At 44.0% G+C, this 15,396-nt stretch overlaps 1 protein-coding gene across 19 annotated transcripts in view; it reads left to right on the top strand.

The window, feature by feature from the left end:
• Positions 1-486: 486 nt before the first annotated feature.
• The window catches only part of SRPK2 (SRSF protein kinase 2), a 393,623-nt gene continuing 378,713 nt past the window's right edge, over positions 487-15,396 (top strand). For 10 of the 19 annotated variants that reach the window (XR_009610358.2, XR_009610356.1, XM_060633811.2 and 7 more), the window contains exons 1-2: positions 8,453-8,594; positions 9,168-9,222. Coding sequence is in view for 14 of the 19 variants with exons in the window: in XM_060633811.2 (XP_060489794.1) it covers positions 8,468-8,594; positions 9,168-9,222 (182 nt within the window). In the remaining 5 variants the exon portion in view is untranslated. Of the gene's footprint in view, positions 718-8,452; positions 8,595-8,922; positions 9,078-9,167; positions 9,223-15,396 lie in introns of those variants that run through there. The other 9 variants (XM_060633804.2, XM_060633813.2, XM_060633816.3 and 6 more) reach the window with 8 other exon arrangements.

The raw sequence follows: 15,396 nt of genomic DNA on the forward strand, positions 1-15,396 counted from the left end.
ACTGTGAGATCATGACCTGAGCCGAAGTCAGTTGCTTAACCGACTGAGCCACCCAGGCGCCCCCAGGTGTCATTTTTCACTGGCTTATGTAAGAGTCTTCTATACAGTAGGCATTTCATTTATGACAAATTTATTACTATTGATGACGTTCTGTAGATAATCTAGTCAACCTTCTCTTTTCTTTAGTCTGAGTGTTGGACTGAGAATTCTCTTTCATTTCTACTCTTCAGACAATGGCCAAATGAGGGGTCTATAAGGATGCTCACTTGCAAATCAGAGGCAGTAAAAGAAAGACGGAATGACCCCTGGTGGTGGTTTAAAGAATATGTCCACATAGTCCGTTCGGCTTCCCTTCAAGAAATGCTCTCGGGGCCCCTCCTCTAAGCATGTGCTGTACTTGCATTTCAGGAATAGAATGTAGTGAAAATGATGGATTGTGACTTCTGAGGGTAGGTCACAAAAGGCAGTCAAGTTTCTTCCTTGCTCTCCAGGGGAAGCCAGACACTCAAGCCAGCCCTATGGAAAGATCAGGGGGAGGAAGTGAGGTCTCCCTGAAACAGCCAGTGAGGATCTGAGGCCCCCTGCTAACAGCCATGTGAGTGAGCCATCTTGGTAACAGATCTCTCAGCCTTCCTCCAGCCTCCAGATGACAGCAGCCTCCAGTGACAACTTCACTTTCCAGCTGAACTGCTCCCAAAGTCCTGGACCACAGAAATCGTGAGATAATAAACGTTTGTTGTTTTCAGTTGCTAAATTTGGGAGAAATTTGTCATGCAGCAATAGATTAGCAATGCATGTCTTAATGTGCATATATATAAGTACAGCTAATATTTATTGAACAATTAGATCCTTCTCTAAACATTTTATGTGAAATAACTCATTGAATCCTCACAACAAATATATAAGGTAGTTAACACTATTCCCATTTTTCGGATCAGGAAGCTGAGGCACAGAGAATGTGAGTAACTTGCCCAATGTTACCAAGATAGTGAATGATAAAACTAGGGTTTCAACTGTGCCAGTCTGGCTCTATTGCTCTGCACTAACTTCTGGGTGAAATTGCTGCTTTAGTGGTACTAATGTCACTGAGAAATATGCTGTAATGAAATAATAAGAGACAGGCTTGGGGTGCCTGGGTGGCTCAGTTGGTTAAGTGTCCAACTTCAGCTCAGGTCATGATCTCACGGTTCGTGGGTTCAAGCCCCATGTCGGGCTTTGTGCTGACAGCTCAGAGCCTGGAGCCTGCTTCTGATTCTGTGTCCCCCCCCCCCCCCCCCGCCCTTCTCTGCCCCTCCCCCACTCGTGCTCTGTTTCTGTCTCAAAAATTAAAAAAAAAAAACATAAAAAAAAAAAGAAAGGACACATAAAAAAAAGAGACATGCTTAAGCTTCATACTAGAAAGTATAAATTAGATACAAGGAAACTTTCCTAGAAATGTAAAAGCGTTAGAAAGCCTTTGGAAAAAGGCTAGGTTCTCATCTACTAAAGGCCTGAAGGAAGGTGGATTATATGAGCTCTCAAGTCTGTTTCCAATTCTATGACATACTAAATATACTTTCTAAGATACAGTAGGATTTGGTAGCTCTACTTGGAAACATTAGTGTGTAATTGGGTTTACAGCGTTCTGTAATTTTCTCTTATATTTAGTAAAAATTAATATGATATGTTCATCTTGAATTCTGTTGTACTTGGCTGGGGAAAAATGCATATGTATTTTCCTTTTCACTACTTTTGGACAGCACAGAGAAAAAAATATATCCAGTTGTTTTTTTTGTTTTTTTTTTTTTTCCTTTTTCTCTTTGAGAGAGAGAGAGAGAGAGAGAGAGAGTGTGTGTGTGTGTGTGTGTGTGTATGTGTGTGTGTGCACGCTAGCAGGGCAGAGGCAGAGAGAGGGAGAGGGAGAATCTTTTTTAAAATTAAAAAAAAAAAAATGTTTCTTTATTTTTAAGAGAGACACAGCACGAGAAGGGGAGGGGTAGAGAGAGAAGGAGACACAGAATCTGAAGCAGGCTCCAGGCTCCCAGCTGTCAGCACAGGGCCTGATGCAGGGCTCAAACCCCTAAGCTGAGATCTTGACCTGAGCTGAAGTCAGATGCTTAACTGACTGAGCCACCCAGGCACCCCATAGGGGGAGGGAGAATCTATTTTATTTTATTTTTTAATGTTTTTCATTTTTTATATTTGGGAGACAGAGAGAGACAGAGCTTCGAGCAGGGGAGGGGCAGAGAGAGATCGGAGACACAGAATCCGAAGCAGCTTCCAGGCTCCGAGCTGTCAGCACAGAGCCCGAAGCGGAGCTCGAATTCGCGAGCAGTGACATCATGACCTGAGCTGAAGTCCGCCGCCCAACCGACTGAGCCACCCAGGCACCCAGGAGAGGGAGAATCTTAAGTACGGTCCACTTCCAGTGCAGAGCCGGACATGGGGGTCTCATCCAATGACCCTGGGATCATGAACTTAGTGGAAATTAAGAGTTGGTTTCTTGAGGCACCTGGGTGGCTCAGTCGGTTAAGCGTCTGACTTCAGCTCAGGTAACGATCTCGCGGTCCGTGAGTTCGAGCCCCGCGTTGGGCTCTGGGCTGATGGCTCAGAGCCTGGAGCCTGATTCTGATTCTGTGTCTCCCTCTCTCTCTGCCCCTCCCCCTTCATGCTCTGTCTCTCTTTGTCTCAAAAATAAATAAAATGTTAAAAAAAGTTAAAAAAAAAAAAAAGGTTGTTCAACTGACTGAGCCACCCAGATGCCCCTAAGATATATCCAGTTCTAATACTTCCCCTTCTTAATTATAATATCCTTATGATTATTTTTATTAGCAATAAATATTGGTAGAATAAAATAATTAAATTTATACTCCCAGGATTGTGAGTTTGAGACCCATGTTAGGTGTAGAGCTTACTTGAAAAAAAAAAAACAAAACTGGGGCGCCTGTGTGGCTCAGTCAGTTAAGTGTCCAACTTCAGCTCAAGTCAAGATCTCACGGTTCGTGGGTTCGAGCCCTGCGTAGGGCTCTGTGCTGACAGCTCAGAACCTGGAGCCTGCTTCGGATTCTGTATCTCCCTCACTTTCTGCCCATCTCCTCCTTGTGCTCTGTCTCTGTCTCTCTCTCTCAAAAATAATAAACACTTAAAAAATTTAAAAAAAAGAAAACTAAGAATAAAACATATACAAAAAACTTTTATTCTCTGTTTCTTTTTTTCCTTTAAAATTATTTATTTTTAAATTAAAAAAATTTTTTTTTGTATTTTTGGGGGAGAGAGTGAGCAGGGGAGAGGGGCAGAGGGAGTGAGAGAGAATCTTCGGCATGGAGCCTGATGTGGGCTCCATTCCATGACCCTTGGATCACGACCTGAGCCAAAATCAAGAGTCGGACGCTCAACCGACTGAGCCACCCAGGTGCCCCTGATTTCCTTTAAAATGTTATTTGAAACTATGATGCATATGAAATAAAATTTTAGTTGTTTTAATTTTTTTTTCAGTAGGCTCTGTACCCACTGTGGGGCTTGAACTTGCCACTGACCCTGAGATTCTCACATGCTCTGTACGCACTGCACCAGCCATGCGCCCTGAAATGTTTCATTTTTAAATTTGCAGAGACTAGGTTTATAATCTATCATTCTTTCTGTAAGCACCTAATATAGGATGTGTAAATTGTTTATTGATAATTTAGTTGGTGTATTTTAATTCAATAAATTCAAAGCAATTCACAAATATTCTAGGTGGCAAATATACTTCTCTCCTAATTTATAGAAGTAAAAAGATTGACCAGATCACCTTGAGGCCTTTCATTCTTAGCTTTTCAGTGAGACTTTTCTTAAGTCTCAAAAGGTTGGTGTTTGTTTTTCAGTTTTTTTTTTCTTTTCATAGATGGTATGGCCATCTAGTAATCATAATCTACAATTCCCATGTTTATTTTGTTTATTTTCTGCTTCTGGCAATAGAATGTGAGCTCCATGTGGGCAGGGAGATCTTTGTGTGCTTTGTTCACTGCTGTAGATTCAGTACCTAGAACAATGCTACATAATAGGTATTTGGTAATTATTTGTTGAACAAATGAATGCAAAAGATCTAGCAAAGAGATTGGGTATGTGCCTCCCATGTAATGTTAATGATAATTACCGTGTACTGAATAGTTACTTATGTTAGTTGATTATCATATTGACCCAGGAGGATTGGTATTAATATGATTACCATTTTCCAGATGTTGTAATTAGGTAACTTGTCCCAGGTTATGCAGAAATTAAGTAGCAGAAATTGGTTTCAACATTGAGGTAAGTGAAAAAAGCCAGTCACAAAAGGACACATATTATATGATTTCATTTATATGATCTGCTTGGAACAGGCAAGTCTATAGAGAGAGAAAGGAGATTAGTGCTTTGTCCAAGGCTTGGGCAGGGAAGGTTGGGGGAAACAGGGAGTGACTGCTAATGGGTATGGCGTTTCTTTTAGGGGTGACAAAAATATTTTAAAATTAGATTGTTAATTTTAAATGTTTAAAATTAGTTGTTCATGTGAATGTATTAAAAACTATTAAATTTTTCACTTTAAGTGGGTGAATTGTATGGTATGTGAATTATATCTCAATAAAGCTGTGGAAAATAATAAAAGAAACTGGTTTCAAACTCACATTTCTTTGGCTTCAAAGCTTTTAATCACCTTCTAGAAGGAGCTAAGACTGGACTCATGATGTTTCTGAGATTAGGTGAGGGAAAGGACAAGGTTTCCTGGAACATGCCAGAAAGTAAAGAGGTGCTCAAAAACCCATGGGGACGTGTCCAAAGGACACTGCAAGTTGGAAGTGTCTTTTGTGGTCAAATATGGAACAATTCAAGATCAAAAATCAAAGTGACAGTAATTACTGTCAACTGTCAGTTGACAAAACAAAGAAAACAAGCTGAAAACAGAGAACAAGGGAGTGGCAGGAGAAATGAAAGGTCTTCCTTAGAGAAGACTGTCACCTAATTAATATAGATGGAACAGATGGGATGTTAGGATTATAATATCAATATTCTACCACCACTATAATAATAATTGATCCAGGCAAGCATCATCACTGGATGCTAACCCACAGTGTGAAAGATTCTTGAGGAAGAACACTCAGTCTCAAAGTATTACCCTCACAGAATTTTGTTTTTAATGTTTATTTTTATTTATTTTTGAGAGAGAGAGAGAGAGAGAGAGAGAGAGCGTGTGCATACATGAGTGAGGGAGGGGTAGAAAGAGAGAGGGAGACACAGAATCTGAAGCAGGTCCCAAGCTGTCAGCACAGAGCCCAAAGTGAGGCTCAAACCCACGAATCTGTGACCTGAGCTGAAGTCGGATGCTTAACCAACTGAGCCACCCAGGTGCTACAGAATTTTTTTTTTTTTTAATTGAGATGAAATTCACATAGCATGAAGTTAACAATTTTATTTTTTAAGTTTTTAAATCTTGTTAATGTTTATTTATTTTTGAGAGAGAGAGAGAGAGAGAGAGAGAGAACGAGTGGGGGAGAGGCAAAGAGAGAGGGAGACACAGAATCCAAAGCAGGCTCCAGGCTCTGAGCCGTCAGCAGACCCTGATGCAGGACTCGAACCCGTGAACAGTGAGATCGTGACCTGAGCCAAAGCCGGACGCTTAACTGACTGAGCCATCCAGGTGCCCCACGATCTTAACAATTTTAGAGTGCACAATTCATTTAGCATGTTTACAATATTGTAATTGTGCAATACACCTCTTTCCAGCTCCAAAACGTTTTCATCACTACAAAAGAAAACCTGTACCCATGTAGCTGGTTGTTCCTCATTTCCCCTCCTCCACCCTGCCACTAGCCACCACCAATCTGCTTTCTTTGGATTTGCTTATGCTGGATGTTTTCATATAAATGGCATTATACAATATGAAACAGACCATTTGTGTCTGGCTTCTTTCACTTGGCATAATGTTTTGAGGTTCATCTACATTGTAGCATGTATCATTCGTTTTCATTCTTTCCTTCTTTTTCTTCCTCGTTCTTTTAATGGGCTGAAAAATATTTCATTGTATGTCTGAAACACAATTGGTTTATCCATTCATATGCTGATGGGTATTTGGGTTGTTTCTAACCTTTTGGCTACTGTGATTAGTACTGCCACGTACATTTGTGTACAAGAATTGGAGTACCTGTTTGTATTTATTTTGGATGTCTACCTAGGGGTGATAATTCTATGTTTAGCTTTTTGAGGAAATGTGGGGCTGTTTCCCACAATGATTGCACCATTTTACATTCCCACCAGCAATGTACAAGCGTTCCAGTATCTCTATATCTTTGCCAACATTTATGTGCCATTTAAAAAAGGAATATGGTCATTCTAGTACGTGCGAAGTGGTATCTTATTGTGACTTTGCTTTGCATTTCTCTAATGTTGTTGAGCTGCTTTTCATGTACTTGTTGGCCATTTTGTGTATCTTTGGAGAAACGTATATTCAAGTCCTTTACCCATTTTTTACATAGACTGCTTTTCTTTCTTTTTTTTATTTTTGAGAGGGGGGAGGGACAGCAGAGGGGGGAAGAGATAGAGATAGAGATAGAGGTAGAGGTAGAGGTAGAGAGAGAGAGAGAGAGAGAGAATTCCAAGCAGGTTTCCTGCTCAGTGCAAAGCCTGACACAGGGCTTGATCCCAAGACCCTAGGATCATGACCTGAGCCCAAATTGAGACTGATGCTCAACTGACTGGGTGCCCAGGCGCCCCCATAGACTACTTTTCTAGGTAGAAAAGAAAAAAAGCTACCTTTACCATAGAAAAATGATTACATGTAACATCACTAATAATGGAACAAACGGACATCATTTCCCTTCTGCTCCAACATACTGAGGATGGACACAATATCATCCATATAGTGTACCTGACAAAATTATTTCATTTGAATCTAATAGGGAACAGAGTGGAAACAGAGAAATGTCCTGTAGAAAAGTAGAATTGGATTCTTAAAAAAAAAAAAGTCAATGCTATAAAAGAAAAAAAAAACAACAACCCAACAACCAGGGATTATTCTAGACTAAAGGAGTTTAAAAAGACATGACAATTAAATGTAATGCATGATTTTTTTTTTTTTTTCAACGTTTTTTTTTTTTTTTTTTTTTTTTTTTTAATTTATTTTTGGGACAGAGAGAGACAGAGCATGAACGGGGGAGGGGCAGAGAGAGAGGGAGACACAGAATCGGAAGCAGGCTCCAGGCTCCGAGCCATCAGCCCAGAGCCTGACGCGGGGCTCGAACTCACGGACGGCGAGATCGTGACCTGGCTGAAGTCGGACGCTCAACCGACTGCGCCACCCAGGCGCCCCTGTAATGCATGATTTTTGATTGTATCTTGCATTGGAAGAAAGCCTGCTAAAAGGGACATTTTGAAAATTTGAATATGGCCTCTGTATATTGCAGATACTAGGATTATATTAATATTAAATTTTCTTGTTAAGATCATGGAATTTCGTTGATGTAAAATATCTTTGTTCTTAGTAAATACTTATTGAAATTCCAAGGGTAGAGGGTAACATTGTTTGCGAAAACTTGAGTGATTCCGCAAAAACAAAACAAAGAAAACTACACATGCACACATACAGGGAACGCAAATGTGATGAAGTGTTAAAAATTGGCGAATGTGGGTTAATATGGGTGTTCGTTATATTTTTCTCTTAACTTTTGTGTAGGGTTGATAGTTTCAGAAATAAAAGTTGAGAAAGTACTTATCTATAGAGGACAAACTGATGGTCAGCAGAAGGAGGTGGGTGGGAGGATGGCTGAAGTAGGTGATGGGGGTTAGGATTAACAGGTGCACTTGTGGCGATGAGCACCACGTGATTAAAATAAAAACAAAAAAAAGTTGAGAAAGTGGAAGGTTCGTGGTGTCTAAGCAGCGCTGTCCGGGTTCTGTTGAGTTTACCATCTTCAGAATAAGACTAGATCCTTTTATGAGTTACGAGTACGGTTGGACAACCAAAGAGAGTAAATGGTCGGGATGGATACCTTTCCAAAACATTATAATTATATAAACAAACAAAGGAACACTGCAGTTATCATTCTGTCCTGCTATCACCTTGATTCCTATCTTTATTAGGGAGCATGATAGCTCCCTAATAAGACTTTGGAAAGTCTTTGCAGTCAGCTAGGCCTACATTTGAATCATCATCGCTGGGCAAACTGTTCAACTTCTTTAGGGGTCAATTTCCTCGTTGTAAGATGTAGACAATAACTGTTTGGTGGGATTGTTGTGTTAAATTGTTAGACACTTGGTGTTTTCTGAGCTGGGCTTTAATTCAGGTGCAAAAACTTCGTCCTACTTTCCATGCAATTTGCATCTTTTCCCTCATTAAACTCAAGCAATCCTGGGGGGTAAGTAAAGGTGAGAGATAAGATGACTTCTCCAAGGTCACACAGCTGGTGAAGGACCCAGGTCTCTCCGCTCTTGGTCCTGTGCCCTTTCCACACCCGCCAGAGACGAGGAAGCGGCGCTCATGGGGATGCAAGGATGTAGAGGTGCAAAGGGGGAGAAGAGGCCGCGCGAAGAGAGGTGGTGTGAGACCCGCGGAGGCGCCGGCCAAGGAAGGGCGCATGGAGAGGCGGGTGGCGCGACCGGCCGGGGTGCGTAGGAGAGAGGCTGTGGCTGGAGAGGGAGGGTCGCGCGGGCCGGGTACCCGAGAGAGGCGGGAGGCCTGGGCCGGCTGCGGGGGCTCAAGAGGCGGAGGCCCCGGCCGCAGGCTGGGGCGGGGGACGCCGTGGGCGGGAGTGGCGGTGGTCGCGGGGGGGGTCACTTCTGCACAGGTGGGGCAGGCGGGTGGGTGCGGGGTGCGCAGGAGGGCTCGGCGTGGGGGTCCGGACCCCACCGGGCGGGTGGGGGCGGGGCGGGGGCGGGGCCGGCCGGGGGCGGGTCTCGCTGGGCCCCCCGCGGGAGCGGCGGCTGCGGCGGCGGCGCAGGCGCGGTTCCCGCCTCCTCCCGGCTGGCGGAGCGAGTGGAGGCTGCAGCCCGGCTCGGCTCGGCTCTGCTCTGCTCCCCTCCCGCGTCGCCGCCGCCGCCGCGAAGCCCCCCGCCCCCCTTCCGCCGCGTCGGGATGAGCTCCCGGAAAGGTGAGTGGCCCGCGGCGTCCCCTTCTCCCCGCCACGCGACCCCGCAGGCCGACCGGCCCGACCGTTAATGTGTGTCTTCTCTTTCCCCAGTGCTGGCCATTCAGGCCCGAAAGCGGAGGCCGAAAAGAGAGAAACATCCGAAAAAGTGAGTCCACGTCGCGCTAGACCCGGGGCCCCTGCCCCCGTACGGTCCAGGGCAGCCCGCGACCACGGAGGGGAAAGTTGCCCCGATCCCCCCCGGGCCGAGGGCTGATCCCCCGGGACGCCGGCGCTCGCCTCCTGCGCGCCCTGCGGGCGGCCCGGGGGGAGGGGCGGGCGGGCGGGCGGGGGAGGGGCGCGTGCGAGCCCGCGGCCGGCCCGCCGAGCATCCCCGGACCCCCGGGCCCGGGGTGGCCGTGGGCGGGGCGGGGTGGGGTGGGGGGGGGCGGTGAGCGTGCGCACCCTCCCTGCGCGCCGCGCTGGCCCGGGGGTCGCGGGCGCTTCCCGGGAGGGGCGCTGGCGTCCGCCTCCCTGGCCCCGCCGCGCCGTGTGCGGGCGTGAGGCTGCTGCGTGGCTCGCACCTGGACGCGGCGGCCCACGAGGAAGAGGAGCCGAGTGTGCGAGAAAGTGAGTGTGCGTGTGTGTGTTTGTGTGTGTGGCCGGCCTTCTCTTCCTCCCCGGCCCCCGCCTCTCGGCCTTTTCTGCCGAAAACCCGAGCTGGTTGTCAAGTGGTTTGCCTGGGGCGTGTTCCTGGCGCGAGTTCAGCCCCGAGACCTGTGCGTTTCGGCGCTCGGGTTTTTTATTCGAAACTTTCTGCTTGGGCCGAGCGTCACTTTGCTTCGCGGCGGCTGCGCCCGGGTCGCGGGCTGCGCGGGGGCCGGTGGGCGTGTGCGCGGGCGGTCCCGGGCGCGGCTCCCCGGCCCTCATTGTGCCGGGGCGTTGATGAATGGGGTGGTGGTATTTAAAACGTGCCAGCCGGCGGCCACCTCCAGCCTGGCCGCGGACCGGAGTGGGAGCGGCCGGCGCCCCGAGATGAGCCTTTCCTGGAGAGCTGCTCCGAGACCGCAGAGCGCCGCCGCGTCGCTCCTTCCCGTTTCTTAATCCTCAGAACCTAGCAGCGTTCCACAGCTTTACTCCTTCTAGATTTGTGGCTTCACTCTTCCTTTTGAGCAAGCAAGGCTCTCTGGTATTTTTGCCCTACTGTAGGGAATGGTAGACCGTGATCCTTCTTGAACATCACGAGACATTTCTTGTTTTTGTTTCCTTTGGGGGACTACCTTGCAGCATTCTTGGGCCTCCCCCCTTCCCGCCCCGCCTGGGTCTCAGCCTAGTGAATTTCATACCCTTTGGTGGCATCTATAAAAACTGCCTGAGGCGCTCTGAACGCGGTGGTTGGTATATCAGGACACGATTTTCGTTCACTCCAGATGGAATATAACTTGAAAAGTATTTTCAGGGTTTCTCAAAATGTGGATCTTGATATAATAGTGCCTTTCATAAAAAAAAAAAAAAATCACAAAAATAAAAAAAACTAGAGTGACAGGAAAAGTACTTATTAAGGACTTGAGAAACTGGTGGGTTAAATCGGATAGTAGATTCTTAAGATATTAAATCGGGGTGGATACGGTAGTTTCGAGATGCTTTAAAAAGATTAATGCTCGCTTTCAAGTCAGCCTTAAATTTGGGATTTCCTTGGAATGACAGAAGATTAGCCTATGAGTAAGGAGAACTAATATTTAGGAACTTGAGTATTGGGTTTTAAAACCAACTTTAAATTTAAAGCATTTATCGCAGAGTGCATTATGTCTAGAAAGGTAAAAAGGAATTGAAAAAATCATGTCCCCAGTTTTGGGAATGGCTGTGTGTGTGTACATATGTATGTAACATACATGTGTATGTTATGTGTGGGCATACATGTAGAAAAGCAGTTTTAGGTAAGTCAACATGTGTTTCATATTTTCATATTTCAGGGTATGACTTTCCTAATGGCCAAGAGCCTTTTTTGGTGTGCTGCAGTTTGGATTTATGTGATACCTTTATAAAGAGTTAGTGTATAGCCACAGTATTCAGTTGTCACTCTCACGAATTAATCTTCCAGCGCTTTCCATTGTCCATTGTGTCCATGTGATAAGATTTGAGGGAGAAGCCCCCAGGCATCGCTAAGTGAATTGGTTGGTCTGCAAGGTAATTAACAAGAGGAGACCAGCCCAATTACATAACTGATTAATGAAATGCCATATTTTTGGCCTAATTCTTTGAATTAAGACATTATTTTAAAGGAATGCTTGATATGATTTATTCACTCATATATTCAGCAAGTATTTGCATGCCTTTCCTTGGAGATGGTGGTAGAACTTTGAATAAGACAAAGCTGCTCTTGAAGGTCACAACCAGTGGGCGTTGGGGGAGAACCCCAAAGAGGATAACAAATCAAGATTACAGTTGCAGATAGTGCTAAGAGATAGGGACAAAAATAAGATAGGGTGCCTCAAGTAATAGTGATATATGACATTTGAACACTGCCAGTCACTGTGCTGATAGCTTTATGGCCTTTTCTTCCTTGTGACGCCACTATACGGTGGGTGCTTGTTATTAATTGCCATTTTACAGATGAACAAGTATCATGCCCCGTTGGTAAGTTGAATACAGGCAGCCGGGGACTAGAATCCACTCTTCAGTCTCTGAGGAGGCGACATTTGAACAGAAAGTGGAATGAGGAGGAGTGGAGGGGAGTGGGGGGAGCCCGTTCTATATATGGGCTAGGAATGTTGGAGGAACCTGAGGGTCAGGGTGACCGGAGTGCCACGGAAGAAGATGGTAGCTGATGGCGGGGGATGAGAGTGGGTAGGGCCTTGTCCTGTAGGCCATTGAGAGGCTTACAGATGGGAGTGACAAGATCTGGTTCCTGTTTTAAAATAAAGCACTGGCTGTCGGTTTGGAGGACGGATTGTTAGGGGTCAGGGAGAAGCAGAAACTGGAAGCTGACCTGTCCAGCTGGGAAACCCGGGTGACTTGGTTCAGGGTGGCAGCAGTGGTGCTGGAGAGAAGTGATGGAAGGAACTGTAGGAGGCTGCTGGTCTGAGAAGAAGTCCTCATGTTACATTCAGCCCTGACAGGTTAAAGTCCTGCAATTAGCATAGTTTGGACCACAGTCCAGGTCTCCTGATGCCCACTGTTTTTGCTTTTTGATTGCTTCTCCAGAGGAGAAGGAGTAATAGGTCTAATTTCAAACTGTATAAATATAATGATTGGCAGACCTAAATTATGTGACAGTATGGGCCTGGCTTGATGTAATACGATCTACTTTTGTTATTATCTCCCTGTATATGCAAGCTGGCTTTTCATTCATTTTCATTCAGTTTAATTCTGTGAGCATTTATTAATTGAGCCAGTTCCTATAGGCTACTTTTTAGTAAACTGGAGTTTGTGGTTGTCAGGAATACCATTAAGATTTCTCTACTTAGCTGAGTCAGAATTTTAATCTCGTCAGATTGTTCCAGTGAGTTTAGTTTGTGGAATATTAATTGTGCTGCTTTGTGAGTAACAGGCAGCAGGGAAGGATCATAGTGTCATTCAGTCATGAATCTCAAGAATTAGCTAAATCACGTGGCTTGGGATAGTGTTGCTTTGGGGCATGAATGTATGTCTAAAATTTTTAAGGATGTATTTTTTTTTCCTGCATGTAACTTTTTTTTTTTTTTTTTAATGCTTATTTTTGAGGGGTAGGGGGTGCAGAGAGAGGGGGAGAGAGAGAGAATCCCAGGCAGGCTTCGCACTGTCAGCACAGAGCCCAACGTGGGTCTTGAACTTACCAACCCCAAGATCATGACCTGAGCTGAAATCAAGAGTCAGAAGCTTAACCTACTGAGCCACCCAGGTGCCCCAAGCATGTAACTTTTTCATTGATACATAATTCACATACTATAAGGTTTATCTTTCAAAATATATAATTTGGTGCTTTTTAGTATATTCACAAAGTTGTGCAGTGGTCACAATGATTAATTCCAGAACATTTGCACTGCCCCACCCCCCAAATAAACCCCTTACTTTATTTAGCAGTCACAATTCATTCTCCCCTGCTCCTACTTTGTTTTCTGTCTCTCTGAACTTACCTATTCTAGATATTTCATATAAATGGAGTCATACAATATATGAGTCTTGTGTCTGATTTTTTTTTTTTAACTTACTATAATGTTTTCAAGGTTCATCCATGTTGAGGCATGTATTGGTACTTCATATTTTTATACTGCTAAATACTGTTTAATTCTATTGATAAACCACATTTTATTTATCCCTTCATCTGTTGATGGACATTCAGATTCTTTCCACGTTTTGGCTATAAATTATCTTTTAATTCCCTTAAACATTTTTATTTTATTTTTATTTTATTTATTTTTCATTTCATTTCACTTCATTTCATTTATTTTGTTTTTTTAATCTCTATACCCAATGTGGATGGAGCTTGAACTTACATCCCTGAGATCATGAGTCACATGCTCTACCAACTAAGCCAGCCAGGCACCCCTTGACTCCTTTTTTTTAAATTAAAATTTTTCATTTTGAAATCCTAAGACTCCCAGGAAGCTGCAGAAATAGTGCAGAGTTCCCTGTGTACCCTTCATCCGGCTTCCCCCTGGTGGTGATATCTTACATGATCATAGAACATTGTCAAACCCAGGGACTTGACATTGCCACAGTGCTATTAACTGAAGTAAGATTTCACCGGTTTTTACTTGTATTCTCTGTGTGTTGTTCTCTCAGATGGATCACTTGGGTGGATTAGTGTAGTCATCATCAGGATTAGGATGCAGAAGTGTTTTATTACCACAAGGAAACTCCCTCCTGTTCCCTGCCCTTAGCCCTAACCCCTGGCAAGAGTTTTTGCCAGTTTGAGATTGTTGTATACGTGGGATTATATAGTACGTAACTGTTTGAGATTCACTTTATTCACTTGGCATGGTGCCCTTGATACTCATCCATGTTGTTGGGTGTATTAGTAGCTCATTCTTTTTTAATGCTTAGTAGTATTTCATGGCATGAATGTACCAGTTTATCCATTCTTCTGTTAAGGATGTTTGGATAGTTTTAGTTTTTGATTCTTAAAAGTAAAGCTGCCGAACATTCATGCATAGGTTTTTATGTGAGCGTGTGTCCATTACTGTAGGATAAATACCTAAGAGAATGATTGCTGGAGAACTTATTGTTGTACTTGGACTTTGTAGCAGGTTAGCAGCTTGGTCTCTCCCTTTCTCTGTGTATATCTTTCCCTCTGTCTTTTTTTCCTCTGCACCATGTCTGTGATCTGTGTGTGTGCTGTTGGTGGTGGGATTCTGCCCTGTATCTTTTAGGCTTTTGACTTTCTGTTGGTGGGTGAATCCTGTCGGTTATTGCTTGTCTGTTCTCCGTAGTAAGGGTTCTGGCTGCCACCGAAAATGATAGGCATGGGATTGGTGGCCCTGGGTCAGCAAATCACAGGTGAGACAATTCAGGAATGCTGTCATGCAAGTTGATATCTTTCTTAGGTAAGCCTCAACTCTTCCCTGTGTTGTAAATGCGAGCTCACAAGCCCATGACCTTGGAATACCTTCTAGGGAAGGTGATCACTTATTTTTGAGTTCTTGTTTTGTTACCCATTGTTTATTCATCAAATATTTCTGCTTACCACAATACACTTCAATGTAACAAACATATAAGACCAGATTCCTAGAGCTGGGCAGTGTGTTGTATGCTAGGAAGAGTAAGATAAATAAAGCCCCATTCTTACTGGCAAGTAGGAGAGATGTCTGTGTCTCATGGTCAGTAGGCTGTTGTGGGACAGATAACCAGTAGGTGCTGGTGCTTTGATTGATTGGTAAAGGAAGGTATTAAGAAGAAATCTTGTTTACTTTTAGCATTACTGTTATTCTAATGAAAGAGCTTTCTTAAAAAAATATTTATTTTTGAGAGAAAGTACGTGAGCAGGGAAGGGGCAGAGAGAGGGAGAGAGAGAATCTCAAGCAGGCTCTGTTTGATCTCACATCGTGAACCATGAGATCATGACCTGAGCCAAAATTGAGTCGGATGCTTAACTAACTGAGCCACCCAGGTGCCCTGAAATAGCTTTTTTTTTTTTAAATGATTAAAAGTAAGTAGTAATATGGTCTTGGTGGAAAATTAAGACAGTATAGAAAAATTTAAAGAAATAAACATCAGTTGTATATCCAGCAATTATGTTGCTGTATTATCCTTTTACTTATGCATACTTTTTCACCAATATTATTGAGATATTCTTGCCATATAGCCTGTAAATTGAAGTGCATGAATATTTGGTACATGGAAAATTGTGAAATTTTTTTTTTGT

Source organism: Panthera onca, chromosome A2 (genome assembly GCF_046562875.1).
Source record: "Panthera onca isolate mPanOnc1 chromosome A2, mPanOnc1 haplotype 2, whole genome shotgun sequence".
NCBI lineage: Eukaryota > Metazoa > Chordata > Mammalia > Carnivora > Felidae > Panthera > Panthera onca.